Here is a 27,750-nt window from a genome sequence, read left to right on the forward strand (position 1 = left end):
CGGATGAACTCAGATTGCCTGACCTGTGTGAGCTGAGGAGGACGATTCTAGGAGTTTCGTGGAGGAGAGGCAGACTCCTCCCTTGCTGAGAGGAATCCTTGACCCCCAATATCTGTTTTTCAAACTTAAAAAACATTTTTTCGAAATACCAATAATTAAAAAAAATATATCTCTGTGGCAGTCACAGCACATCCCCCAGCTCTGCTAGAAGCTGAGCTCAGTGTTTATCACTTTCCAAAGCAGACGCCTCTCCCTCTGTTCATCATTGAAATGGAGGTGGTCCCCAGGGTCTAGCTGCCACTGACTCCCAAATTCAAATCTCCAGCCCAGACCTCTGCCGTTTTCCCAGCCACTTAGTAACCTCACCTCAAATTGGACACATCCCGAACTGAGCTCACCGTCTGCACTCCTCCTCCCCCATATCTGCCATTCCTCATTATCTTGCAACCAAGTTCATGACACCACAGTCGAATTGTCTACAGTAGAGACCATCGTGTTATTCTTGATGCCTCTCATGTCCATTCACGGCCGTTTTGCCTCCCATACACCTCATAAAAGACACAATCTCTACCATACTGGAACATGTATTTTGTGGGGAAAACTGATAACAACTAAAGACATATGAAAAAGTCATGTTAGAAGACTTAAATCAAAGAAAGGGAGTATAGACTGTCAGAGTGTGTCCCCTTAGGGAGTGAAGGAAGGTCTCTGTGGAAATGCCAGTTGACCGGAGACATGAATGAGATGAGGGAGTGAGCCGTGCATCTGTCTACCAGAACAGCAAATGCAAAAGCCCTGGGGTGGGAGTGTACTTTGTATGTTGGAGAAATAAGCGAGGAGGCCACTGTGGCGGGACCAGAGAGTGGGGGTAGAGGGGAGTCAAGGGTGGTGGGAGATGAGGCCAGAGGAGCTGAGGAGAGTCTGATCTAAAGCACTGTGACAGGAATACCTCCCTCAGCTCCTGTCAGTGTTTGAACCTTGGTGTAAGAGCTCTAGAAAGACTTATTTGCTGAATGAAAAAAAAAACGTTCAAATGAAGAATCGATAGAGAACCATAGGATTCTGCAGTTTTTACCTATAGACTTATATTAATATGAATCCTATTTTTTTTTTTGAAATGATTTATTATCATCTGTTTTGTAGAGGTTGGACTTTTCAGGAATTGAACCTGATATAAAGCCATTTGAGGAAAAGTGCAATAAACGTTTCCTGGTGAATTGCCATGATTTAACTTTCAATATCTTGGGTCAAGTTGGAGACAATGGAAAAGGACCACCCACAAATGTACGTATGACTTTTCCTTCTACTGCTTTCAAACCAGTGCGTTAAGGAAATGCTTTGCTTTTTTATCACTAGAAGTAATTTACGGGATGAAAATTCCATTGCTACGGGCTGTGATAACTTTGACATGGAGGCATTTCATACGTGCCTTTCTGTTGCCAAGCTATGACTATGTTTTCATCCTGAGAGGATTCATGAACATATTAACCTATTCAAAATGGCAGATAGAGTAGGCTGTTGACATTCAAAAGGGACATGTCCCTCGAACCTGGACAATCCTCCAAGTTGCGAATTCTGCCAGAGAATATGACGACTTCGGTGCGATTGGCTCATCGCAATGAGTAAGGAACTCAAACCAGGCGGGGATACAGATGCCGTATGCCCAGCTAGCCTTACTCCTTCTAGACTGAGTTCATTCTGTTCTTCACAGAAAATTCTAATTATGAGCTGTCGTGGATCATTTGAGTTACTCAGAAACACTTGAAACTATAAATGTAAAATCGTCTAAGAGACTGCATTTTAGGCTCATCTTTCTTTTTTGGTTCTGGTTTTGTCTTTGACAAATATCCACAGTGATGATTTATTCTCTTCCAAAATAGCTAAAATGCGCTAGCAGACTTCCTGTGCACAAAGGGTTAATCTTTATGCCATTTGGTACGGAATTTCTCTTTGTGACCAGCTTTCAAATGCCATCTCTAGGGAGGAATCGTGTCTTCCAAAACTGCTGATGGGGCAAAGCTTTTGTCAAGTAATTTGATGTTGACTGATATTAGCTCTTATTAAAGGTATAATCCGGTAAGCTGTAACATAACAAAAGGGAAGATTTATTTTTACTCTATAAAATTGGCATTGTTTTTCAGCGATTTCAGTAAATCTATAGAGAATTACATTTTATTCAGAGAACAACTGATGTTCTTTAAATGTGGCTTCTGATTTCTACTCATTTAAAGAAAGCGTAACTTGCAAAATTATTTATACCTGACAAAAGTTAACATTTGATAGCCTGTTATTTTAAAGTGCCCTTTTCTTATATGCAAATGAGCCCTAATGCAATTTTAGCTAAATGTCATACTCAGAAAGAAGCTGCAATCGCAGAGCCTCGAGGAATCAAAACATTATTTTGTCATTGCCGTCCCTCCCCCACCCCACCGAAAAGTCTTCGCTTCCATATGTCATTGTTTTCATTCCCAGGTTGAACCCTTTTTTATCAATCTCGCCTTATTCGATGTAAGGAACAATTGCAAGATTTCAGCCGACTTCCACGTAGACCTGAACCCCCCGTCTGTCCGGGAAATGCTGTGGGGCGGTTCAGCCCAACTGGCCGGTGACGGAAACCTGAAAAGCTCTTCACCAGAGTCTTTTGTTCATGGAATTGCTGAATCTCAGTTACGCTACATAAAGCAGGTAAAGAGTCTTCTCTTAGCCTTCCGAATAAGACACTGAAACACACCCGTGGGCTATTACATCCGCGCAGACCGATGTTTTCCCAAGCCTTCTATCTCTTGTAAGGTCTGTGGCTAGGTGTTTTTCTGGGCACTGAAGTGGGAGGGACAGAATGGAAACCAGCATATGCCAGCAACGCCTCAGCAACGTAACATTTTCAGTGGGCCCGTGATGGGAGTCTCAGAGGAAGTGTTTTGTGAGCTGGAATGTAGGTCACACAGACAGACGCAGGCACACCCCCACACTCCTGTGCGTACTCGTGAGCAAGGCAGCGGGCGCCTGGAAGGCTTGTTTCTTCGAAGAAAAAACGGACCCTGCCATCGCCCCCCCCCATCCCTAATTCCCAGCTCCGTTAGGAGTAGGTGGCTGGGTTTGGGTTTGGGTTTTTGGCTTGGGGTGCAGTCTTTAGTTCCAGAGATTTGTTAAAATACCATTAGATTTTTCCTTAGGACAAGAGCAAGAAGCACCCCCTTGCAGAAACTTAGGAGCTACGTACAGAACTTTACAGAACTTTAGCTGAAGCCTGGCTGCTGACCAGAGAATGGAGTTCTGAGTGGGTTCAAGGGAAGAAAAGGAAATTAGGCAGGGAAGGGAAGGTGCCCGTCTGAATGAAACTTCAGCCAAACGTCCGGGCAAGTCTTGTGGTGGTCACAGAATGGAGGCTGTGTTTCTGGAAGGTTCAAGTAGAGGACAGGGGTTCCATGTGTCTATTTGGCTGTACCCCTGGCTGAGGTGCCATCAGGTCAGTGTCCCTTAACTTCCTGGCTGGCCAGACCCCCCCAGCAAAAAGTCCCACACTGATGGTCAGATTCCTCCAGAAATCGTTCCTATCGGTGGCCAAGTCGTAGATGCCCCAGAGCTAATCTTCCATGTTGTCTGGAATTTCGGGAGCTTCATTTGCGAGCGGGCAGCGTTCGTGCTGACCCCACATGAATAGGTAGTTTTAGTGGAGCATAAAGGCTCTTTATACGAGAACTTCTGGTTGCAAAGAAGTGGGAGGGGACTGCTTATGTCACATATGTAATGCCGCGTTCTCTGTCCTGTCTGCTGCAAAGAAGCCCCTTTAGAAGGAGCCCGACACTTCCTTTACATTTTGACCTCTGACCACACTGCAGGCCACGAGAGGTTAGGCAGAACAGAAGTGATGGTCTTCCTTCTCGACTTTTGCAACTGAAAGGAAACTAGACTGTGATATAGAATTGAAAGTGGAAAGAGGCATAAGAACAAAGAACAAAGCAGCTCACGTTGTAAGATTTATTTTTCCCCCAATAAAAACGTGGTTCCTTTTTTTTCTGAATATAAAGCTAAATGTATTAGTATAGAAAATTCAAACAGTACAAAAAGCATAAAGAAGAAAAAGTCACCCCCCATAGACAATAACTGTCAACATTTTGGCTAACCTCCTTCTAGACAGCTCTGTGTGTATATAAACACATAGATCTTATGTATGTTCTTATACAAGCTAGATCCTGTTCATGCCGTTTTATACCTACTGTATTTATTTAATATCACATTTACCCTGTATCCACATCTCTGGATCACTCCCATTCTTATTAAAGGCTAATGTGGTATTCCATCAAATTTTTTTTTTTATTTATTTATGAGATAGAGACAGCCAGCGAGAGAGGGAACACAAGCAGGGGGAGTGGGAGAGGAAGAAGCAGGCTCATAGCAGAGGAGCCTGATGTGGGGCTCGATCCCACAACGCCGGGATCACGCCCTGAGCCGAAGGCAGACGCTTAACCTCTGTGCCACCCAGGCACCCCTGGTATTCCATCAATTAAGCTAATCGGAATAGTTGTCATTTTGGGATATCATAAATAACGCTGCATTGAACATCCTCGTGCATGCATGTTAGCTCACTTGTTGAATTATCTCCTTAGAATAAATACCAAACATTGGGGTTTTCTGGGTTCAGGATTACGCTCATTGGTACAGACTGCTGAATGGTGGGGGAAGACTTTGCATGTGAGTTACTTCCCTCTTTGGGCTCTGGATCTGTGGTAGCTTTACGTCACCTCTTTTTTTTTTTTAAGATTTTATTTAAGAGAGAGAGAGAGCACATGTAGGGGGAAGCAGCAGGCAGAGGGAGAAGCAGACTCCCCACTGAGCAAACAGCCAGACACGGGACTCGATCCCAGGGCCCTGGGATCATGACCTGAGCCAAAAGCAGACACTTAACTGACTGAGCCACCCAGGCAGCCCTACATCGCCTCTTGGTTTGTTACTCAGATTATGCTTGTCACATGTGTGAACATTCACTTCTATGGCCTATGCTTCTAGAAGAGATTGAGCAAGTGCAGTATAAAAGTATTTGAGAACCTGCCACTGAATTATGTGTAAAATTTCCTGCACCGTATCAAATAAGCCCCTTTAAGCCAATGATGTATTTACTTTATTTCTTCAGTGTACTTAGCTGTATGTTCAAGGCACGGAGTTTAAGTTGTGGTCGTGGACGTCATCCCACTTGTAATCTAGGTCAGGAAGAAAATCAACAATTTTTTCAGTACCTCCGGTGTGCCAGAATTTTCCATTGGTGTCTCGTAATCGTCAGAGTCTTGTGAAATAGTGTACTCCTGGCTGCTTTGGAGGGGAGGAGAGGGCAGATCGGGAGGTGAAGTCAGCCGGCCCCCAGTGCACGGCTGATAGTAGTGAAGGTAGGATGGGAACCTAGGTCTGTTGGAAAGACCCCGGCCAGCAACGGCCAGCAGAACGTAATTACATGCTGCAGCCTATCCTGCAATGGTAGCAGAGGTGTTTGGGAGCCAAGGGGGCTTCGGGGGGTGGGAGCTACCTTAGAGGGCCGCACGGAAGATGTGGGGCTTGGGAGAAGAAGCCTGAGAAGAATGGAGGAGCGGTGGGAAGGTGACCCGATGGGCAGTGGCCTCAGATGGCTTTATTGTCTTGCAACCTTTTCGGATCAACTGATGATACCAGGAAGCGGTCATTTACTTGAACTAGTTGAACGTTTTATTTTGGAGGAGTTTTTTTCTCACCTTCTTCCCGTTTCGGGTGAGGAAGCAGTGCTGTGTTGGAGAGAGACTGAACATGGGCGGATCTGAACCCGAATCCCAGCCCATCCGTTCTTCAGCAGTGCCAGCTAGTTTAGCACTTCTTTTTTTTTTTTTAAAGATTTTATTTATTTGTTTGAGAGAGAGAGAGAGCAGAGAGGGAGAGCACATAAGCAGGGGGTGGGGCAGAGAGAGAAGCAGACTCCCTGCTGAGCAGGGAGCCTGATGCGGGGCTCGATTCCAGGACCCAGAGATCGTGACCAGAGCTGAAGGCAGATGCTTCACCGACTGAGCCCCCCAGGTGCCCCAAGTTTAGCACTTCTTAAGTGCCACTGTATTTCTCTTTCTCTTTTATCAAGTCCCTTATTTTCACAACACCCTACCAAAGTAGGTAGGTACTGGTACCATACCCATTCTACAGATGAGGAAATTGAGGCACAGAGCTGTCCAGTAGCTTGTCCAGGATCACAGAACTTAGAAGATGAGGAACAGGACCTGAAACTAGGGCTAGCAGGCTTCAAAGGCCAGGTGTTTACCCCTGTGTTGTACTGCTTCTGTGTTACCCGAGAGAGAGAGGGAGACTGCCCAGTTCCCCAGAGTTCCCGGAAAGGGCTGTCTGGTGGCCCCAGCCCTTCCAGCAAGGCTGCTCGAACGGCAGCATTATCTGTAGGAAGAGGCAGCTCCCAGGGTTTAGTGGACGGTGGGTGTCTGGGGGCCATTCTAGGCCCTCCCCATCTGTTCATTGGAGTCTTTCTCTCCATTGGCTTCCTGAGGAACAAAGGGGTGACCACAGGAAAGGAGGGAGTTGGGTCTATCGAGTAGTTTTGCCTCCCTGACATCAACCAGTCACTATGACCAGTCACTTTATACTCAGCTGCCTGGCACTTTCTTCCCAGATGCCCTGACAGAGCTTGGCCCCCCATGTCTCCCAAGGTCAGACCTGATTGACTTTGGGTTGGGGTTGTGGGGAGATGCTGATTCTTGGCTCTTCATGGCTCCGTGGGCTCCCCCCGGGGGCAGCAGTTGGCCTGGTGAAAGGGTACAGAGTCTCCCCCCAAAGCCCTGCCGTGGGCTCTGTAAGTGCTGGGGCCTGGGATGAGGGGGCCTCACCCTTTCTTTAGAGGGAGAGGGGCAGTCAAGTGGGTAAGAGTTACCCTGAGATTGGGGCAGCCACATCCATGCCTCCTAGGTGGAAAAAGATGGCTGGGCCAGAGGCTTTGTCTACAGGGCCAGACTCCCGGCCCACGTGGGGATTCCTGGGTGCTCTCTGGCTACCCTTCTGTGTTCTGAGGACAGGGAGAGTGCTTGAAGCTGATTGGGACAAAAGGCAGAACAGCCCTGATGGTGTCCCCCTTACACTGGAAGCCCTGGTTGTTTAAAGAAATGAACGCTTCTAAGCTTTAGCATCCTCATCTGTAAACGGGAGGAAATGATAGTACTTGCATGCAGGGGCAGCTGTAAGGCTCTGACAAGGTGCGCTGTCCCCAGAAAGCACTCGGCACGGCGCTAGGCTGCCATGTTTGCTCAGCATGACATGGCCCACAGTAGAGCGGCAGTAATGGTGATCACAGATACCCAAGCGAAAGCACTTGCTCTTAGCCATTGTCAGAGTTTTCAAAATTATAATACTCATTGCTGGCATCAGTGTGGGGAAACACACAGAGTACTGGGAAAGGAGAATAGTAGGCACTCCATGAGCGTTAGCTGTAGCAAACATCAGTATTGCTGTTCTCATCCAGCCTCATTGTGTGAGCTGTTGGAGGAGGGGCTCTCAGGGCTGAGAGGCAGCATAGTATGGGCTGTATGTATAGTCCGGAAGCCCTGGCTGCGAACTCCTTTATCCGCTCACGGCATAAACTTCTGTAAGCCCTCGGTTTCTTCATCTGTAAAATGGGTATATCGTAGTGCCTGCCTTCGAGGGTGTTTTCCTGAAGACCAAGGAGGATAATGCACAAAACCCATGTAGGACGGTTAGGTGACAATTGGGACGTATGAGCATACTCCAAGTGCAATGCTCAGCACACCTTCTGTGTGGTCAGCAGGGGCTGGCTGCCCAGCGCATCTCCCCACCCGAGCCGCATGCTCCTGGGAGTACCAGAAATCAGGTTCTGTGGCCTTGCAGGTGCTTTGGGCCACTCAAGTAATAACTGGGTGTTCCTAGCGGGCAGTACATGGAATCCATGCAGAAAGTCTTGGGAGTACTTATTGCTATCATCATCCCCATTTCTTAGATGAGAAGCCTGAGGTGTGGACACAGGATGGGACTTGCCTCACCCCATAAATGGTGGAGTCAGAATTTAAACCCAGGACATCTTAACTCCCGAGCAGTTTTTAACCACTTCCTTCCCTGCTCGCTGCTTGGGAATTCAAGGGTGAATCCACCATTCCAAGGGATCTTCACAAGCCACTGGATTCTCAGGGAGGGGGAGCAATTACTTGGGGTCTCACGCGGAGTTTTCTCGTCTTTCCTGTACTCTATGGACCGCTCGCTCCGGAGCAGATGAGATAATGTGTCTGAAATATTTTGAAAACTGGAATGCACAATCTTAACACAGTTGGTAATACACCGAGTAGAAAAATAAAGCTTGGTAGAATCCCAGTGACGGGTTTTTCCATCCGAATTCATTTGTGTGGTGCCCCTTTAAACGACGGACCTCACCATCTAAGCGGCTCTTTGGAAGATAGTCGATTTGAGGGGAGCTGGGCAGTGGATAACACGGTGGTTTCACGTGCATTCAAAGAAAACATATGTAACTTTGGTTGCATCTATGTTCGTAACCCTTAAGTGGAACGTGCGGGAAAAACCCAAATTTTGCGTCCTCTGTCCCCATCTTGAAAGCACGGGTGCTCTTTAACTGCAGTATTTTCTTCCTGTCAGCTGCAATTAGTATTAATTGCGAGTGAACTGACCTGGAGTTACATGCCCCTGCATTTGAAAATGCACATCCGGTTCCACTCAAGAAACGCACACTGTTTCAGCACATGCGCGCGAGGCCGAACAATACACATTGTATTCACTTAGGGCTAAAAAGGCACCTTGCGGACACAGCCAAACACAAGAGGCCACAGCTGTACCTTAGGGACGAATAGATGTGAAGTTGGTGACAAAATAGAAAATCTGTTTTGAAAGAAGCACCGGGAGCTTTAGGAACTGTATGAAAAGAAAGGCTCTCTGTTTGCAGGGTCCTAGACACGACCCTGTGTTAGATGTCAACATTCGACACTAAACACAGTACCAGGAATCATCAACCACACAACTGTAGGTATGAAGTTACATAAAAATGTCTAATGGAGGGGTGCCTGGGTGGCTCAGTCGTTAAGCGTCTGCCCCCGGCTTAGATCGTGATCCCGGGGTCCTGGGATCGAGGCCCACGTCGGGCTCCCTGCTCCACTGGGAGTCTGCTTCTCCCTCTCCCTCTGCCTGCCTCTCTGCCTACTTGTGCTCTCTCTCCCTGCTCAGCGGGAAGCCTGCTTCTCTCTCTCCCTCTCCCCCTGCTTGTGTTCCCTCTCTCGCTGTCTCTCTCTGCCAAATAAATAAATAAAATCTTTTAAAAAAAAATGTCTAAAGGAAGTAATTTTTTTTTCCCCAGGGAATTTTCTCAGCGACGAATCCACATCCTGAAATTTTTCTGGTTGCAAGAATTGAAAAGGTACTCCAGGGAAACATCGCGCACTGTGCAGAACCCTACATCAAAAATTCAGACCCGGCAAAGGTATGGACAAAGCTCATTTGTGAACATTTTGGCTTAATGTAAAATTTGCCTTTTACTGATACTTGAAATGGTACTGTTCATTAACAGTACCCTCCAAAGAGCCTTATTCCCTAAATACGGTGTGCTCTGTGAGTATGCATGCTACAGTTTGAACATGACTTTTCCCCTTTTCATTTATGTTCTGTTTACATGACAGTCTGATTTCTGCTTGCTTATCAAAATAAGAGCTAAAAAGGCTTTTAGGCGACATCTGTTCATTGACACCGTATCCTTGGCAATAGCTACTCTTTATTTCCAGCCCTTACATCCAGCCCAAGAACGTCAGAGCTGGGAGGTCCAGCCCCGTGGTTGCCAAATGCCAGTCTACACTCCAATTTCCTCCTGTCCGTGATAAGCAAAAGAAAGACAAGAGAAGGAGCGATTCACGGAGCTCAGTGTGTTCAATTCGAGGGGCCGTCCTTTATTCTGAGATTTTTGTTCTTCCTGCCTTCTGAACATCACGCCTGGGTGTCTTTCACGATATGTTGGCCTATGGAACGGTAGCGATTGTTGTGACTGTTGGATGTCTTCGGATGGCACCGTGAAAAGGCAGCGGCCCCTATAATCGTCCAAATTTCTGGATCATGAAATCCAGACTTCTGCAAATTACTGACCTGGTCCTTTCCTCTCATTTTTATAAATGAGAACACAGAGGCCCAGAGAGCGAAAGTGTGCTTGGCACAGTTCATTAGCGGCACTCCAGCTACTGAGTATTTACGGAGTCGATCTGGCGTAGGTGGCATTTAGTTGTGTGTCCAAATAGTGTTTATTGAGCGGAAGATGCGGAGGAGACATGTGACTAATTGCGTGGGAGAGAAAAGTCTCCACGATATAGATCAGAGCCTCTAGCATTCTGCACCCTAGGGACAAGCGTCCAGCCGGCACTTCACAGCCCGTTTAGACTCTATGGGCTGTTAATCTTCTGTCAGCTCCTAGCGCCTGTGCAAACAGCAGCTCCTTGCCCAGCTAAACTAATTGCATTGACTCTTGGTCACTTGGCTTTTATCTTGGGAGTAAAAAGGTCAGCTGTATTCAGAACAAACCTCTCCCAAGAATAATGAGTGTCTGCCTGTTCATGTGTGAAAGGGAATACACATTAAAACTGCTCAAAATTTTCCCAGTAGAGGTCTTTGGTACAAAACGTGCCCTACACCTCTTTTGGTCCTTCTTCTGATATCTTGATGAAGGCTCTGTTAATGAGAAAACACAAAATGCTTTAAAAAAAACCTCTAGTCTTGGGCGCCTGGGTGGCTCAGTTGGTGAAGCGACTGCCTTCAGCTCAGGTCATGATCCCAGGGTCCTGGGATCGAGCCCCGCATCAGGCTCCCTGCTCAGCAGGGGGCCTGCTTCTCCCTCTCCCTCTGCCCCACCCTCTGCTTGTGCTCTCTCTCTCTGTCAAAAAAAAAAAGAGAGAGAGATTAAAAAGAAAAGAGAAAGAAAACGCTAGTCTTGGAAAGTGGGTAGCTGACGTGTGTCGTGTTTTTATCGGGAGCTCTTTCTTTATCTCTTTTGCTGGACTTTGATGTTTCCATCAGTAAGTGGGGCAAATTACTGTGTATGGTGAGTCTCTGGTCTTTGGAACACACACGAGCGTGTCTTCTTATTTCTGCCCCTAGACGGCCCAGAAGGTGCACAGGACAGCAAAGCAAGTGTGTAGCCGCCTTGGACAATACAGAATGCCCTTTGCTTGGGCTGCCAGGTTTGTACAAACATAATCCTGACCTTTCTGTTCGCTCTTATCTGTAAAGTTCACGGCTGCCGTCCTTGCCGGCAGCATTTAGCGGGCGGTCTCTGACAAGCCAGTTGTATCCTGGGCCACTTGGGATGGGGCTGAGTCCACTCGGGCATTGATAGCAAAGGGCTCCAACAGCACACATTTCTCCCTCCCGGTGCCGTGGGCTGGGAGGCTGAGATCCGGGTGCCAGCATGGCCAGGTTCTGGTGAGAAACTCCTTTCAGGTTGCAGACAGCTAGCTGGCTTCTCCTTTCGCTTCACGTGGCAGAAAGGAAGTGAGCCCACTCTCTGGCCTCTCCTAAGGGCACTAATCCCATTCACGAGGGCTCCACCCTCCTGATCCAGTCACCCCCCCACCACGTCCTTCCTCCTAATACCGGCACCTTGGGGTTTGGGTTTCCATGTAGGAACCTAGGGTGCAAACGTGAAGTCCGCCACACGATGTAAGAATCCTTTCTCCTAAAATTGGCCCTGCCTCGGAGAACCTTTCATTTCTTCATCTGTGGTGCTTCAGGGAAATTTTCTTTGGCTTCGGTTCCTGATCTGACTGACAGCACTTAATTTTAGTGCATTTTGGAGCAGACCTTATTTGCTAAAGTAATGGAATTTTTTTCCCCCCAGAAAACCCAAAATTGTAGTGAATTATGTCCAGTGTGCCCACTATTTCAGAGTTGGCTAGGTTTATGCTTCGAAAAGCTATCCTAGAATAGTTCTGGAAAACATACTAAAAATGAGAAGGCGCAAGAATGCAGTTGTTAAGTGCAAGGGGTAATTAATTAATAGACTTGCTTTCTGATGACAAATGTGGGAACCCGTCACTGGGAGTGTACGTGGAAGGGTGTTATCTCCAGCTCATCTCTTAAGGGTAGGTTACATTTTTTCCCCCCAATTCTCGCCAGTCTACATGCAGGGATGACTTAAAATGTGTTTCTTGCTTATCCCACCCCCTTTGGAGTCCAGGTTCGCTGGCTTGTTTGCACGCAGCCTGTATCGCTCACTAGAACTTCTGGGGAAAGGGCACCATGTTCTGAATAAGTCAATCAATTATGTGCAGTGGGTGTTGGGGGGTAGCATAAGGATAGGAGATTCTAAGTTCATTAACGCTTCTGTCACTATTTATAATCATGTCATTTGGGGGAAGCTTTCAAAATGTATCGTGTGTTGGTAGATGAAAAGACATACTTGTCCTTGTTTTGTGGACTGGTTAAAAAAAAACAACACATGCACAGCCAAGGTTAGGTGAATGGCGAAGAGTCGCGGCGGCTGGTCTACTTAGGCATTATGGGAGGTGAAGAATGGCCTGTGAACGGACACATTCTTCGTGGTGCTCCGGCCTGAGGAGTCCATTGCTGCTGCTGGGATTATTTAGATCTATCTGTTGGCCCCGTACAAGGCGGTGGTGTAAGTGCTTTGACGTTTACCTTCTTGAGGGGTGCCTACTGTTATTCCTACCTTGGCGATGAGGAAATACAGGCACAGAGCTAGTTAAAAAGAAAAAAATCCTTGCCCAACTTTACGTAGCATATGGCCGAGCAGGGATTCGAACCCACGGCGTGTAACCTCCGCCCACACTAGACCACGGTGGCGTGCGGCCCACTGTCCAGGCTGTCGGAGGAGCTGTTGCATGCTCTTTGGTCAGTAGAAACATTAATTTAAAAATTAATTTAAAAACCTTCAAAGGTAGAAGCTGTCATCCCCGGTTCTGATGAGGCATTGTACAATGCTCCTTTCTCCTTCCTGCCTTGTTCTGGTGGTTAGCAGCCCCAAGAGCTTACTCTCGAGGCTTGCCTGGGATATTTTAAAGATGTATGCCAAACCCCTGTTGACTGAGAATAAAGGAGGTGTGCTTAGAAGTAGGAACAGTGGGTAATGCCTGGAACCACATCTTCAGAGGCTCCGCCTGGGCGAATTCTGGTTTTGGCTAGAGCTGTTTCCAGTGTGGTGGGGGCTTAGACATTACTTCCCATTTTAGCAGTAAGCAGCTGCTTCAGAATGGGAGAAGGGGAGGGGAGGGAATCGTCCAAATTCATATTTGGAAACTCTACCTATATCTTGTAAACTTTGTGTATAAATCCACCCTAAAGATCTAACTTAATGGTCATCAACTTTGGGACGTGCTTTACCTTTGATTCAAATGCATGTGTTTTGTATATCCGGCTTGGTGAATTTTCACAAATGTTTCCGGTCATGTGACAACCGCTCCAACCAAGATCTGGAACGTGTCTATCACTTCGGAAAGTTTCTTCATGCCCCTGTCCAGTCAGCCATCCCACTCCCGTCAGTCAGCCGCCAATCCGGTGGTTATCACTACAGATGACTTTATTCTAGACCTTCATACCAATGGAATCCTATAGTACGTACTCTTGCATTTGGTTTCTTGTGCTCAGTCTGGTTTGGAGATTCATCCGTATTGTCGTATGTATCAGCCCTTCACTCTGACTGGTATTCCATTGTATGAATACACGACTGTGTATCCATTCACTTGTTGATGAATATCCGGGCTGGTTCCTTTTGGGGATACGACAGCTAAGTCTGCTATGAACAGACTTAGGTGCCATGGGGCCTAGGAGTGCAGGATCAGAGGAAGGGTATGTGCTGAATTTCATGAGAAATCACCAATGAGTTTTCCAAAGTAGTTTTACCGTGTTATACACACACCAGCACTTAGTCTGTCTTAATTTGTCAATACTTGAGAATTAAAAAAAAAATTCTGTTGCTGTTTTAGACCCATTTTCAAAGATACTCAAGGTTCTCTGGATCTGGATGGGAGATTTTCTCCTTTATATAAACAAGACAGTAGCAAGCTTTCAAATGAAGACATTCTCAAGTTGCTCTCAGAATACAAGAAGTAAGTGTGTTACTGTAGTAAGTCAATAAAAGAGATGACATAATTTTCTAAAATGATGAATGGGAGTCCTGTATGGGAGAAACGGAATGCTTCGGAGCATTTTTGGATTTGGAAGCATTTGTAAGTTTGCATGTAGGGTAACCAGTGCATTCAGTAATCATAAATTTTAAGTATAAAATATTTCTTATCTTACACCTAGGCCAGAGAAGACCAAATTGCAGATTATTCCTGGACAGCTCAACGTCACAGTAGAATGTGTTCCTGTGGATTTATCAAGTAAGAATTCACATGTTACAAATCAGCCTTAAAGGGCTATGTTTGAATCTCAGGTTTTTATCTTTTCAATGTATTTCTTGAGGTTTACATGGTGTATTAAGTTCCTAGGGCTGCTGTAAGAAACTCCCACAAACTGGGTGGCTTAGGATGACAGATACATTCTCTGCCGGTTCTGGAAGCTAGAAGTCAAGATCAAGGCATCAGCAGGGCTGTGTTCCCTCTCAGTGCTCTAAGGAAGACTGGTGAAGTCAGTCATCGAATTTAGGGCTCACCCTAATCCAGGGTAACTTCATCTTACCAATTACATCTGCAAAGACCCTATTTCCAAATACAGTCCCATTCTGAGGTTCTGGTGGCCGTGAATTTGGGGGGGACAGTATTCAATCCAGTATACGTGGTGAATAGTTACAAATTAGGAAGGGTATTAAGTTGATTTTATCAGATGCTGTTTCGTATATAATATATCCTGTCGTGAGTGTTCCCTAGTCAGTTTCTGCTGCTCTTCGCCTTGGATACATCCCATCAAGGGATCCAAAGGGAGGAGAGTTTCTTTTCCTCTCTAAAGACAAAAATCTAAGATCTCAGAAGAACAGACAGAAGACAGAAAAGACACTTTGCAGGAAATAAAATGGAGTGGCTAATAAAAACCTGATAAATGTTCAAATCTTCATAATAATGCCACTAACACAAATTAAAATAGCAAGACGCTTTTGCTCCTCTGTCACATTTACAAAAATGTTTAAAGTGAAACTGTCTAATGCTGGCTAGGTTTTAGCCAGGCACCATCACCTGTCATGAGTACGAACAAAATGTGGTAATCGATGTTCATAGATGCCCATAACTAAGGCATTTTGATTCGGAGCTTCTCTCCGTCCATTCATTCACTGAATAAACTTTGCAGTTATGGAGAATAAAGTCTAGAAGGAGTGACAGACGGTAAATAAGAAAACAAGTGAGCGATTCGAGTCAGTGATTGGGGTGGGCTGCTTTAAAAAGGGTGGCCAAGGGGCGCCTGGGTGGTTCAGTCAGTTAAGTGTCTGCCTTCAGCTCAGGTTATGATTCCAGGGTCCTGGGATTGAGCCCCGCATCGGGCTCCCTGCTCAGCGGGAAGCCTGCTTCTCCCTCTCCCACTCCCCCTGCTTGTGTTCCCTCTCTCAATGGCTGTCTCTCTCTCTCTCTGTCAAATAAATAAATAAAATCTTAAAAAACAAAAAATAAAACAAATAAAAGGGTGGCCAAAGCGTGGCTCCAGCTCAGGAGCTGATTGCATGAGAAGGAGCGAGCACATGGTGGTTGGGGATGGTACATTCCAGATTGAGGGCTTGCATACCGAAAGACCGTGAGGCGGGAGCAAGCTTGGTACGTAGGAGCAGAAAGGAAGCCAGTGTGCCGTGTGATGGGAACAGTGAAGATGGGAACGAAGCAGGAGAGGTTCTGCAGGAAATTGTATAGACCATGGTAACTCTTTAAAGGGTTGGATTTTATTCCATATGCAATAAGAGGTCGCTAAAGGATCATAAGCCAGGGGAGTGGCATCCAGCGTACACTCCAAAACACCTGAGTACAATGGATTCTTTTTTCCTAAAGAAATAATTTGGAATGTCGACAGGAGTTTATGCACAAAGGTGTTCTTTTCCGTGTTGTTTATTTTGGAGGGTGATTGGAAACAACCTAAGAATCCAACACTGTCAGTGTGGTCAAGGCACGATGGTACACCAGGGAACTTGACGCAGCCATGAAAAATGATGTTTATAAAGAGTTCGCAGAATAAAACATTAGATCAAATGCCAAAACAACCCCAACCCTGCGTCAAGTTCTGTATATACAGTAGGATTTGTGTATTATTATATAAAACAGGCATCGAAAGGAGACAAGAAGAAAATATGCCAAAATACTAACAGTAGTTCTCTCTGGATAGTGGAGCGATCACTTTACTCTGTATCTCCAGATATTGTATTGTAAGTATCACTATAATAATTGGAGAAATCTGAGCCCAGCCGAAAACACTGTGTCCTCAGTGTCACTCTTCCCGGGTCTTCCTGCTCCATCGACACCGCGGCGCAGCGAGGACAGGCAGTGTTAGACCTCTGTCAGTACGTGAATCACCTCTAGTCCGGTGGCTACTTCGATAACTGAGGCCACCACACTTCTCCGAGCCTTTGTGTTTTTCACCTTCATTATTGAATTTGTTATTGGTGACACATCCGAAGATCTGTCGTTTCCAAAGGCCTCCCTTATTTCTTAGGTGAAAGTTGCACGTGCACCAAGTTACCTTTTTTGAGAGTGACTATCCGTGAGCTAATTGGAGGCATGCATTTACTGTTCGTTCCCTGATACCAATAAAAATCTGCAGTGAAAGCTAAATTGCAGCCACAGGAGGAAAAATGTAATGGATTTCTTTGCAGAGTTTAAATTTGTCAAAATTATGATGTGTTATATTTGGCAAATCACTCTACATTGAGAACGAACTAGCAATCGTGTCTGGTTTGGATGGCTTCACTAAAATCAGTACCAGGCTATGCCGTCTTGTCCTTCTGAGTTCTTGAAGCGGTTGTATGACTTTTTTGTCAATCACTGAGAATTCTGTTTGTTAAATCACTCGTTGAGAATGCGGTCCTTGTATATTTTTATAAATGCAGGAATGTGTTCATGATTGCTAAATTGTATCACCTTTGCCTGTCTTCTTTCTCCTGGTATAGATTGTATTACTTCTTCATATGTGCCCCTGAAGCCTTTCGAAAAGAATTGTCAAAATATTACTGTGGAGGTCGAAGAGTTTGTTCCAGAAATGACAAAATACTGTTATCCATTTACTATTTACAAAAACCATCTGTATGTATATCCCTTGCAATTAAAATACGATAGCCAGAAAACATTTGCCAAGGTAAGCAGCGTAAACTATACATTTTGGAGTATAAGGTGCTAATTATAATTTGCTGGTTTTAGGACTCATTTTGAGTGATTAATCATTTTTAGGCGAGGAACATTGCAGTCTGTGTGGAATTCCGGGATTCCGACGAAAGCGACGCTAGCGCTTTAAAGGTTTGTTTATGATCTCGATAAGCATATACGTTAAGCGTAAAGATAAAGATTTTGGGGGGCGCCTGGGTGACACGGTCGGTTGGGTGTCTGCCTTCGGGTCAGGTCCTGAGCCTGGGGTCCCGGGATCTAGTCCCCCATCCGGCTCTTTGCTCAGCGGGGAGCCTGCTTCTCCCTCTGCCTCTATCCCCCCCTCATTGTGCATGCACTCTCTCTTTCCCTCAAATAAATCAATAAATAAAATCCTTAAAAAAAAAAGATAAAGATTTTGGCACTTGGTAGTTTCACAGGCTAAGTTTAATTTCTTTAAGGGCCACAAAGAAAATTATTCAAGTGACGAAGGTAATATTGCCTTTTCTGCTCTTACACGTTAACTGTAAGGATTAAATCTTTAAAAATAACCAAATGAGGTGGGAGCGTGTGTAGCTTGAAAAATGGGGAAGCTCCATTTTTGCTTTTGCTCCGCTTTGATTTTGCGTCGCTCTCCTGTGCCATCACATCATTTTCTCCAATGACCTGATAGTTTCTAATGGGATCATCAGGGAACTGAAAACGCCTTTCTCCTTGAAACCTGAACGGGCTTTGAGCTAACGGAGGCACAGCAGGACTGTTTGCTCTGAGACCGGACTTCGCAGGCACTGGCCAAATGGTGCCTCCAAGCTTGGATTCGGGGTGCAGGGAAAGCAGAATCTCAGTATCTCTGGTAGAGCAATCCTTACGTACCTCTCACGTCCCGGCGCCTTTAGCTTTGCATTAGCCAGAGGCCCGAAAGAGAAGTTCCGAGAACATCTAGCCATCACGATTTATCGGGCCCCCTCCTTCTCTAGCTTGAGCCTAAATCAGACAGATGGACGGCTAGTCCTCCACGCAAACCTCCTGAGCGAAAAGCCTGGAAGCCCCTGACTAAGTCGTTGAATGTTTAATAACCCCTACCTTTGAAAGGTGTTTCGTTGGTTTTGTGTTTTGTTTTGTTTCGTTTGTTTGTTTAACAGAGAAACCTAAGTTAGGAATTAGCTGGCTCAGATTAGATGTATTTTCTCTGATTCCTCCCCTCGCCGGGGATGAGAACGACTCTTCCTTTTCCCCTCATGCAGGATCCTTAAAGAGTCTTACGTGACCCCTCCGCAGCTCCTGCAGATGGCCCCCAGAACCGTAGTTAAGGGGAGTTGGCGATGCATTCCCGTGGGGTTCTGAGTGTCATTTCTTAGCGGGCCTAGAGGCTGGCTGTGAAGTAACGGTGAGGCCGGTAGGACCTTGGCGCGCCGACTGCGTATTTATCCTTGAGCTCAGTGGCCCGGGGATGTGCAAAACTCACACCGGAAATGCAATCGGAGCTTTTCCCGGAACCCTAGAAAGCCTCGCATTTAGTTTGTGGGTCTCACGGAAAGCCAGTGACTTTTAAAACGTGGCTCATAAAGTGAGCGGACGGTCAGTTCGCCTGCAGCTTCGTGGACGTTCAGCTTTTAATTTCTTCAGGCGAGGAGTGTATCTGCTGGTGTGCGCGCGTGTCTTCGATGCTCGCCTTGCCCACCGCTCAAGGAGTGTCCAGCAAATGTTGCTAACTGCCTGGCTGGGAGCTTCTCCTAGGAAGAAATGCAAATAGCACAAGAGAAGTAAGCTTTCCAGATCTGGTTTCAGAGTGTTCCCTTTACAGATGGTTAGCTGCGTTTGACTTCTTGCCGTCAACTAATTGGGAAGTGCATTTTTTTTTTTTTTTTGATGACCGGATACTCGGAAGCATCCACGCGGCCAAGTTCAGTGATGTCTGGGGTGGTAGCTAGAGTGACTGTAAATGATTTGGAATGTACAGGCTCACGGTGAGAGCCGGGTGAGCTTGGCCGTGGCCTTGGGCTCACAGATGCCTCTAACTGTGTGTGGTTCCATTGTGTTATGTTTAGAGGCCTTCACCGAGATGAGTGACTCCGTTTGCTTCTTTTGCAGTGTATTTACGGAAAACCCGCGGGCTCTGTTTTTACCACAAATGCTTATGCCGTTGTCTCACATCACAACCAAAATCCAGAGTTCTATGATGAGGTAAGAATGCATTTTTCTGATGTTCGTAAAACACAGTGGTGGCTCTTCTTTTTCTGTTCATCTTCCATCATTTTCTCTGCCCTTGCAATCCCTGAACGTTTTGTCCCATAAAAATAGAAAGCGTTACACCAAGGCGAAGGGCTTGATGTCCTTTGATGACGGTGGAATTCGCCCACAAATGGAAGGGACTCTGGTGAGAGGTAACAATGTAGGGAACAAACATGAGACTAGAGCTAGGATTCTAGCCTCGCCTTGACAACGGGCTCCGTGACCTTGAGCAAGTCACTTCCCCTTTCCCAAGTCTCCATTTCCTCAGCTTTCAAAGAAGAAATTCAGAAGAGATGTTCTGAAGGCCCTTCTAGATCTTTCTTCCTGTGGTTTTGCATTGGGCTGGGGGCGCAGCCGCTCTGTAAGTGAAATGCTTGGCGAGACACAGCAGCACGTGGGGGCCACCAGAATCCCACTGGCTGTCCTAACGCCTCCGCGCAGTGTAGACGAAGGGGCGTGGGACCGTCTCTCAAGCTCCATGCTCCCTTCCCCCCCAGCCTACCTCTCCGGCCCTGCCTCTGCCTCTCTTTCCTTCTCCATCTCTGCATCTTGCTGTACTTGCCAGTGTTTCTCTTAGTGTCTCTGTCATAGCCTCTTCCAGTCGGTGTATCCCTGGCTTATCCAAATCTGCAGACTGCTTCGGCTTCCTACGTGTCTCCATAAACCTGGATATGCATCCCCGGCCGGAAGCTTTGCTCTTCCTGCTTCTCAGGGTTCTTTGTCCGAAACCATCCCCCCTGCTGTCACGATTTTCCCCAGGTCCACCTGCTGTCCTAAGGAGGCTTTGTAGCCCAGCTGTAGGCCTCCTCTCTTTCTCTGTCCGGTGCTCTTGGTGTGGTGGGGGACGGGGAGGAGCAGAGCGGTGCCTTGCGGTTCTGCCCCCCGGGGAGAGAGTATGGCTACATTCATGCGCAGCAGAGCGTTAGATACCCAGATGGTCTGGCTGCTGGGAATAAGCGTGTTCCGTGGTGAAATATACCTACAACAGAAATTAGTTGTAACACCAAAACCCTGCCTTGCATGAATGATGATGAGGCCAGATGTCCAGCACCAAGCTGTTGTAATATGTCCCCCTCTCTCATCGACACCAGTCACTCCAGAAAACTCGATCATGCAGTAAGTAATCCGCATTATTGTTAGGATGCCTGAAAGAAACAGGCTTTTCATTCATTCAGTCTATATTGACCAAGACAGAGCGGGAGATGGAGAGAGATGGCGTGTTTCTGTGCGCATGTATGCACATGTGTCAAATCAAGTACATCCGTGATCTCTCTCTTATATACTTCCGGGAGGCAGTAAAGACATTTGGTGGGGTCCTGATTGGAAAATCACTTGAGATGCTTGTACTGAAGTGTTCATTTCTAGGATTAAGTTCATGTGCCAAGGATGGCGAGTTTTATTTCTTTATTCAAGAGTAATCATGCGTTTTTCTTCAAAAAGTATTTATATGAACTGTAATTGGTGGATACTGTGATACCATAGTGATTTTTTGCATGTTTATTTGCAAAGCTTAATTTTTTTTCTTCCACACAAAGGAAGGCAACAATTTAGAGAAAAGAAGCCTTTCAAATCCAGTACACATTTTAGATCGATCGCATTCGCTGACGCAGATTGAGTTACATACTATCCTTGGGTTGTGAGGCTGTGGCTTTGATCTAGTGTTTTAGAAAATCCTGCCGCAGAGTTGCATCCAGGAGAATCCACTGGGCTCTCCAGCCCAAGTCATAAATCAGCTCTCACTACCCAGGAGACTACTGTTGTCAAATTGAAACCGACTGGAAAAGCCTTCAGAGTACATTTCAATGATATCTATTATCTGATGACTTGGCTTGTCATTTAGAAAAATATGTCATTGGAAAGTATGATGAAATTGAACTAAAGGTCTGACTGCCCAGCTTGACAATGAAAACAAAACAAAATGTGATATGTGATTTTGCTGTCGTTTCAGATTAAAATTGAGCTTCCCATTCATCTGCATCAAAAACATCATTTGCTTTTTACTTTTTATCATGTGAGTTGTGAAATTAACACAAAGGGAACAACCAAAAAGCAGGACACAGTTGAAACTCCGGGTACGTGTACTCTTGTCAAAGTCTCTTTCTACAGCTATTTGAGGTGGAATTGTCTAGAATATAACCTCTTTTCCTCAAGCTACAAACCACTTCTTCCCCTCACTAAAAAGTACATTTCCGAGTTGAAAAGTTCATCGGTCAAAGATGAATTATATGTTCATCTGACCATCATTTCTTTTAAGTAGAGTGGCTCAGCAACCAGAACTTTCCAGTTTGGCTCGCTAAGGATGTGGGAAGTAAGCCCAGAGCCCAGGGATATATTTGAGCTAGAGGGAGATTGGGGACCCACCTGGTTCTAGTGAAAATAAAACAGATTTAATGAATTTGAATAAACGCTAGTAGGGAAGTGCCAGTCCTGGTCCCATCCAGCAAAGCTTTAGATAAACCAGTGGGAAGCATCCTTAGGAGAACACAGAGGCCCTATAAACATGGCATGTGCCACCGCCACTAGGTAAATATCAGCATACCCTGGGATTCAGATCCAAGTTAGCCTGGATCAGTCTGAAATTCCTTCCTTCCTTCCCTCACCAAATACGTCTGCGTATTTATTATGTGCAAGGCATTACAGTAGGTACTAAGGAGAATACAGTGGAGACTCAAACATAGCTCTCATCTTCAGTGAGCCTATGGTCCTAGCAGGGGAAATGAAATCTATGTAGACAACGATAAGATAAGATAGAAAGCCGTAGCTACCCAGAGAGCGGTGCTGTGTAATCTCAGGGAAGAGTGAGTTATTACCTGGGCTGGTTGGAGGGACAAGTGGCTGGGAATCTGGGAAGGCTTCCAGCAGGAGATGGGGTTTGGGTGAGGCCTTAAAGGGGCGGGGTAGAGTTTAAGAACGCAGTGACGGCAGGAAGGTAGATTCCAGGAGAGCAGAAGAGCTTGTCCAGAGGCCAAGTATTGAGGGGTATGGACAGGGAACCACACGTAAGTTCAGTAGGACCAGAGCACAGGGTGTTGGGAGGGGACTCAACAAGCCGTCAGGTTGAAAAGGAGGCGCCGGATCATGGAAAGCCTTGAATGCCAGGCTGTGGATTTGACTGTATTCTGTCGCCAGTATGGAGCTATCGAAGGGCTGTAAACGCCGGTAAGAGCTCTTCCCCAGGAAGTCCCAACGGGTGGCAATGTGGTGGCAGACGGAGTTGGAGCCAGAAAGAAGGAAGAAATGCCAGTTAGGGGCTAATTCAGAAGTCTGGGAGGAAAGGGGGCCACCCTACAACAGCAGCTGGGGGATGGAGAGGGAGGGATTGCAGAAGCAGCGTATATCGGGTCTGGCCAATGGCTGGCAACTAGAGAGAGAATTCAGAGTCAGCACTGAAGCTTCAACACTGGGAAGAAGAAATTTGCAAGGAGCAGAACCCTGGGGCTGGGGGTGGGGGTGGGGGAGGGGATCGTAGGTTTTGGACTGATACTGAGTTTGAGGTGCCGGTAAGACCGCTGAGTGATGCCCGCCCAGCAGCCAGACTGAAATATTAGGAAGTTGCCCTTATGGATCGTGTGGTCCTATTCTGTCTCCACAGAAATTGCAGTTTGTTCAGGGCAAGGGACCTCGAGGGTTGAGAAGAAATCTGGCAGAACGATAGGAACCCAAGACCATGCATGTCCTAAAAGACAAATTATTCTTTCCTTATTTAAGCCGTAGACCAAAGTGGGCAAAGGGCTCGGTGAAGCACGAGGCGGTTATTCCGTGGGCCACTCATCACTTTGAACTGTCCATCTTTAAGTGGTGTCACGTCCCTGAGCCAGATGGCGTGTGCTCGACACCGTACCTTTCCAGCTTCCAGGTGCTTCGCATGAGTTTTGACTGAGAGACACCCTTGGCCATGCTCTGATTAATTCACGGTGCAAAAATGTTGCCAAAGCAATTCCACAGAGACAGAAAGTAGACTAGCGGTGGCCAGGGACTGGGGGAAAGGGGAAATACAGAGTGACTTCCAAGGGGGTGTGGAGGTTCTTTTTTGGCGTGATGGAAGAGTTCTGGAATTAGACAGTAGCAGGGGATGCCCAGCTTTGTGGATAGGCTAAAAACCGTTGAACTGCACGCTTTAAATGGACGAACGTATGGTATCTGAATTCTATCTCAATAAAAATGTCTATGGGGAAAAATTTCACCCAAGAACAAGAAATAGATTTTCCTGTGTTTCTGGGCTGGAAACCTTTGGTCATGTGTCTGATTTTCAGTTAACTACTTTGACAGAGTCCTTTCGAATGGTTCCCGTGCTCAAGTTACTTTCCTCTGCTCTTGAGAGAAGAAGAGCTCTGGAGTCGGAGAAAGCCATTTAGTCTCCTTAGAGAAAGCAACATATTTGTCTCCTTTTAAGAATTAAAGCATTTGCCAAATGAAACACGTGAATGAAAACACTGTAACCAGATTTGTGTTGACTTCTGTGTTCACAGTATAAACATACACGCTCACGCAAAGAATTTTAAAGAATCAGAAGGCAGCGGCTTGCAAAAAGTGCTCTCCAGCCAACACCCTCGCTCACGTGCCAAAACTTGGTCCCGAGCAAGCTTTTTTGCAGCTGCGTTATAAACACTTGAAGCCCAGAGTAAGCTCCATAATGGAAATAATGACACGGCCCCACCTGAGAAATACAGACGGCTCGGGCTTTTTTAGCTAGAACATGATGAGTTTTCTAATAGAAATCCAAGCGGCTCTTCTGAGCCAAACTGGTAGGAAATGCGGAGACGGGCTTGGCGGGGGGAATCTCTCAGTGGATTCAAGTCCGCATTCCACCACTACACCTCTTCCTTCTGTAATCAGGAAAACCTGCATTCAGTGTTCATGACTATGAACTGTGACCTTGACTTGTGACCTTAATTTTCCATAGTCCCTCACTGTGGGGTTCCTGAAAGAAAATTTGCAACATGCTGATTGCTGGCTGAGATTGTCCCAGACACGAGACTCTGTGCTCTCACTAAGGGTGGATGAGAGGGAGAGCTCTGACTCTTTTAAAAAATAAGTCTACCGCAAGTTATTCCCCAGAGGGTAAAGATAATGGTACCAATGCACTTGAAAAAATGTTTGAAGTATTTTCCTACATTATCTCTCTTTGGTGTCTCGGTAACTAGTAGATGGAAGGACTCTGTGTCGTTCCCAATTTATAGTCCAGAAAGTTGAATAAAGAACTCATGAGTGGCCAGGCTGGGATTAGCAAGCCGTCCAAATAAATGCATTGTTCCCTCTCCAGGATTCAGATGCGCACGGTGCAGACTACCACGTACAGACCCCTGGAAACATTGCCACCCCGCCCCGCTCCCAGCAGTCAGAGATTTGTGTAGCTAATTGCGTTTGCGATCTCATCTCTCACGGTTGATTGTTGTCTTGGCAGTTGGCTTTGCCTGGGTACCTTTGCTGAAGGATGGTAGAATCATCACGTTTGAGCAGCAGCTGCCGGTTTCCGCCAACCTTCCTCCGGGCTACTTGAATCTGAATGATGCAGAATCAAGAAGGGTAGGAAAATCACTGCCTTTGTTGGAGGGATCGCGATGACATGTTTAAAAAGTAGAATTCGGTATTCGAGTGGATAGCTTCACGTAGTCTGGTCTGAGGACTGGTCCACAAGAAAGAGACGTATGGAAAATAAGCGTTTGAAAACTTTGAAAGCAGTTTGACCGAGTGACTTCGTATCTGTTGATTCTTTTTTATTATTATTTTTTTAAGATTTTATTTTTAAGTAATCCCTCCACCCAACGCGGGGCTCGAGCTTGTTCACAACCCCGAGACCAAGAGTCGCATGCTCTTCTGACTGAGCCAGCCAGGCGCTCCTCGTGTCTGTTGATTCTAATAACAGTTTTAAGAGCTGGGGCTTGGATTTCGTGCATCATCTTTAAACATGCATTTATTTAGTAATTCATTTCTATTGCAATTTATAAAAGTATCAGCCTACAAAGGATTGGAAATTCAAAATGATTTAGGATCCGTTTATTCTCAAGGCAGGTGATTGTCTCCAATAATTCCGTGTGTGTGAGATGAATACATTTGTTTCTGGGGGAAAGGAAAAAAAAAGGAAAAAGTTTGAAATGCGTAAAAGTGTCATGTATCGCTCATCTCTCTGTAGTTATGTTATAGAAACTCCTGTCTGTATTTTCTGTTCACAGCAATCGAATGTGGATATTAAGTGGGTAGACGGTGCAAAGCCTTTGCTGAAGATTAAAAGCCACTTAGAGTCTACGATTTATACTCAAGTAAGTTGCATCACATGAATTTTGTCAATTTTGATATTTGAATCTTCTTTTTTTAAGTTTATTTATTTTTTGAGTAATCTCTACACCCAGCGTGGGGCTCGAACTCATGACCCCAAGATCAAGAGTCACATGCTCTTCCGACTGCACCAACTGGGTGCCTCTGAATCTATTTCTTGTTTAGAATAGACCATATTTGATTCCTGCGTCCTTAGAGAAATTGTGGCCTCAAACGCTTTCTCATTAGTAATAACATCATTCTTAATAGTAATAACTCAAGTTTTATAATCCCTTTCAAATACCCAAATCCATTTATTCCCATTAATGGATTCAAGCCTCACAAAAGTCTGAAAGGATTTGTGGATGCCCTTATCACCTCTTTAAAAAAATAAATTTTAGTTTTTGGAACAGTTTGGGATTTATAGAAAAATAGGACAGTACAGAGAATTCCCATATATCCTGTACCTCGTTTCCCTGTTATTTTAAGTTTTTGTTTATTTATTTGAGAGAGAGAGCACAAGCAGGGGGAGGGACAGAGGGAGAGGGAGAAGCAGACTCCCCACTGAGCGGGGAGCCCGACCCCGGGGCTTGATCCCAGGACCCTGGGAGCATGACCTGAGCCGAAGGCAGACGTTCAACCAACCGAGCCCCTGAGGCACCCCGCTGAGTTTCCCTGTTATTAACCTCTTACATTCATTAGTATGGCACGTTTGTTATAATTAATGAACCGGTAGTGATACCTAATCAATGACTAAGGTTTGTATTTACTCAGATTTCCTTAGTTTTTATCTAATAATGAACTTTTCCTGTTCCACGAGTCTGTGCAGGACAGCACATTACATGTGACATGTAGTTGTCACATCTTCCTAGGCTCCTCTTGGCTGTGACAAGTTCTCGGACATCCGTTGTTTTCGATGACCTTGTCCATCTTCATGAGTGCCCCTCTGTTGGAATTTGTCTGATGTTTTTCTCATGGTTAGACTGGAGTTAAACCCGGAAATTTGAAGGCAGGGGCTCATGGATGACTAGTACAGTTTACTCTTAGCCTTATCAGCCGTGCAGTTAGAATCAGATGTCTGTTGGAAGGCTCAAGCACAGTTTGAAAAATCACTGATGGACAAGATGCAGTCCACGTTCCTTGGTGTAGCCTTTATAAATGTCCATCTTGGCCCCCGTGCCCACTTTACCGTTTCCTAGATGGAGAAACCGAAGCTCCTTTGGGGTAGATGACTGACCCAAGATACTACTAAGAGGAAGCAGGTCAAAATCCAAATCTTATTATCCCAGTTCCTGATACGGTATGCACCGTCCACAGAGCCCGTATATAATAAAGAGATTCCACGTAGGGCGGCTGGATACTCGACAGCCAAGCGCCGTGGTAAATGCAGCATCAAATGCCTGGGACTTGTCTGGTAGCTCCCTGCTGCTCCCTTTTCTTCGTCTGTCCATCCAGACCTGTATTCCTACTCATTTCATTAAAAGTGTAGAAGCAGCCCAACCTCAGAGGCTACAGCCATCAAAAACGCAATTAAACGAAGGTTTGACTAGTAGCGCAAAAACCATGGCTTACCTGGTACGCTTAGGCACGTGCTCGCTTTGCCTGGTAGTGCTGCTTTGTGTGATGGTCCAGGGGACTAAGGGACACTGGCACAGATGTTGGTAGCTGTGGCTGCCGGGTCTGGGCGCTCAGAGACCCCATAGGTAGGTTTGCCAGAGGTGGGCGGAGGGGGCGCTAGAGAGCCGTAGCTGAGGGCAAGGAATCACATTGCGAATGGCCGTGTCTGTCTGTTTTTCAGGATCTCCATGTGCACAAATTCTTCCATCATTGCCAGCTGATTCAGTCAGGCTCGAAAGAGGTTCCGGGGGAACTCATTAAATATTTAAAGGTAAATGAACAGCAGCTTTCTGCGAAAAGGTTTGTTTTTTGTGTCTTTCTTGTTGCCACCTTTTGATGAGGGGGTGGGGGAATCAAGCTAACCCCTTATAATACTGTGGGCTGTGTATCCTCAAGAGAATACTTGCTTGTA

General features: G+C 46.0%; 1 protein-coding gene across 4 annotated transcripts in view; it reads left to right on the forward strand.

Moving 5' to 3' along the window:
* DOCK11 (dedicator of cytokinesis 11) overlaps positions 1-27,750 on the forward strand; it is a 189,510-nt gene that overhangs the window by 68,818 nt on the left and 92,942 nt on the right. For all 4 annotated transcript variants that reach the window (XM_026478872.4, XM_057313809.1, XM_026478874.4 and 1 more), the window contains exons 11-23: positions 1,144-1,284; positions 2,473-2,685; positions 9,326-9,448; positions 11,104-11,186; positions 13,947-14,069; positions 14,269-14,345; positions 17,045-17,229; positions 17,322-17,387; positions 19,326-19,418; positions 21,415-21,538; positions 24,871-24,992; positions 25,640-25,726; positions 27,520-27,609. In XM_026478872.4, the coding sequence (XP_026334657.2) occupies positions 1,144-1,284; positions 2,473-2,685; positions 9,326-9,448; positions 11,104-11,186; positions 13,947-14,069; positions 14,269-14,345; positions 17,045-17,229; positions 17,322-17,387; positions 19,326-19,418; positions 21,415-21,538; positions 24,871-24,992; positions 25,640-25,726; positions 27,520-27,609 (1,527 nt within the window). The remainder of the gene's footprint in view (positions 1-1,143; positions 1,285-2,472; positions 2,686-9,325; positions 9,449-11,103; positions 11,187-13,946; positions 14,070-14,268; positions 14,346-17,044; positions 17,230-17,321; positions 17,388-19,325; positions 19,419-21,414; positions 21,539-24,870; positions 24,993-25,639; positions 25,727-27,519; positions 27,610-27,750) is intronic.

This window comes from Ursus arctos, chromosome X (assembly GCF_023065955.2).
Source record: "Ursus arctos isolate Adak ecotype North America chromosome X, UrsArc2.0, whole genome shotgun sequence".
In the NCBI taxonomy this organism is placed as follows: Eukaryota; Metazoa; Chordata; class Mammalia; order Carnivora; family Ursidae; genus Ursus; species Ursus arctos.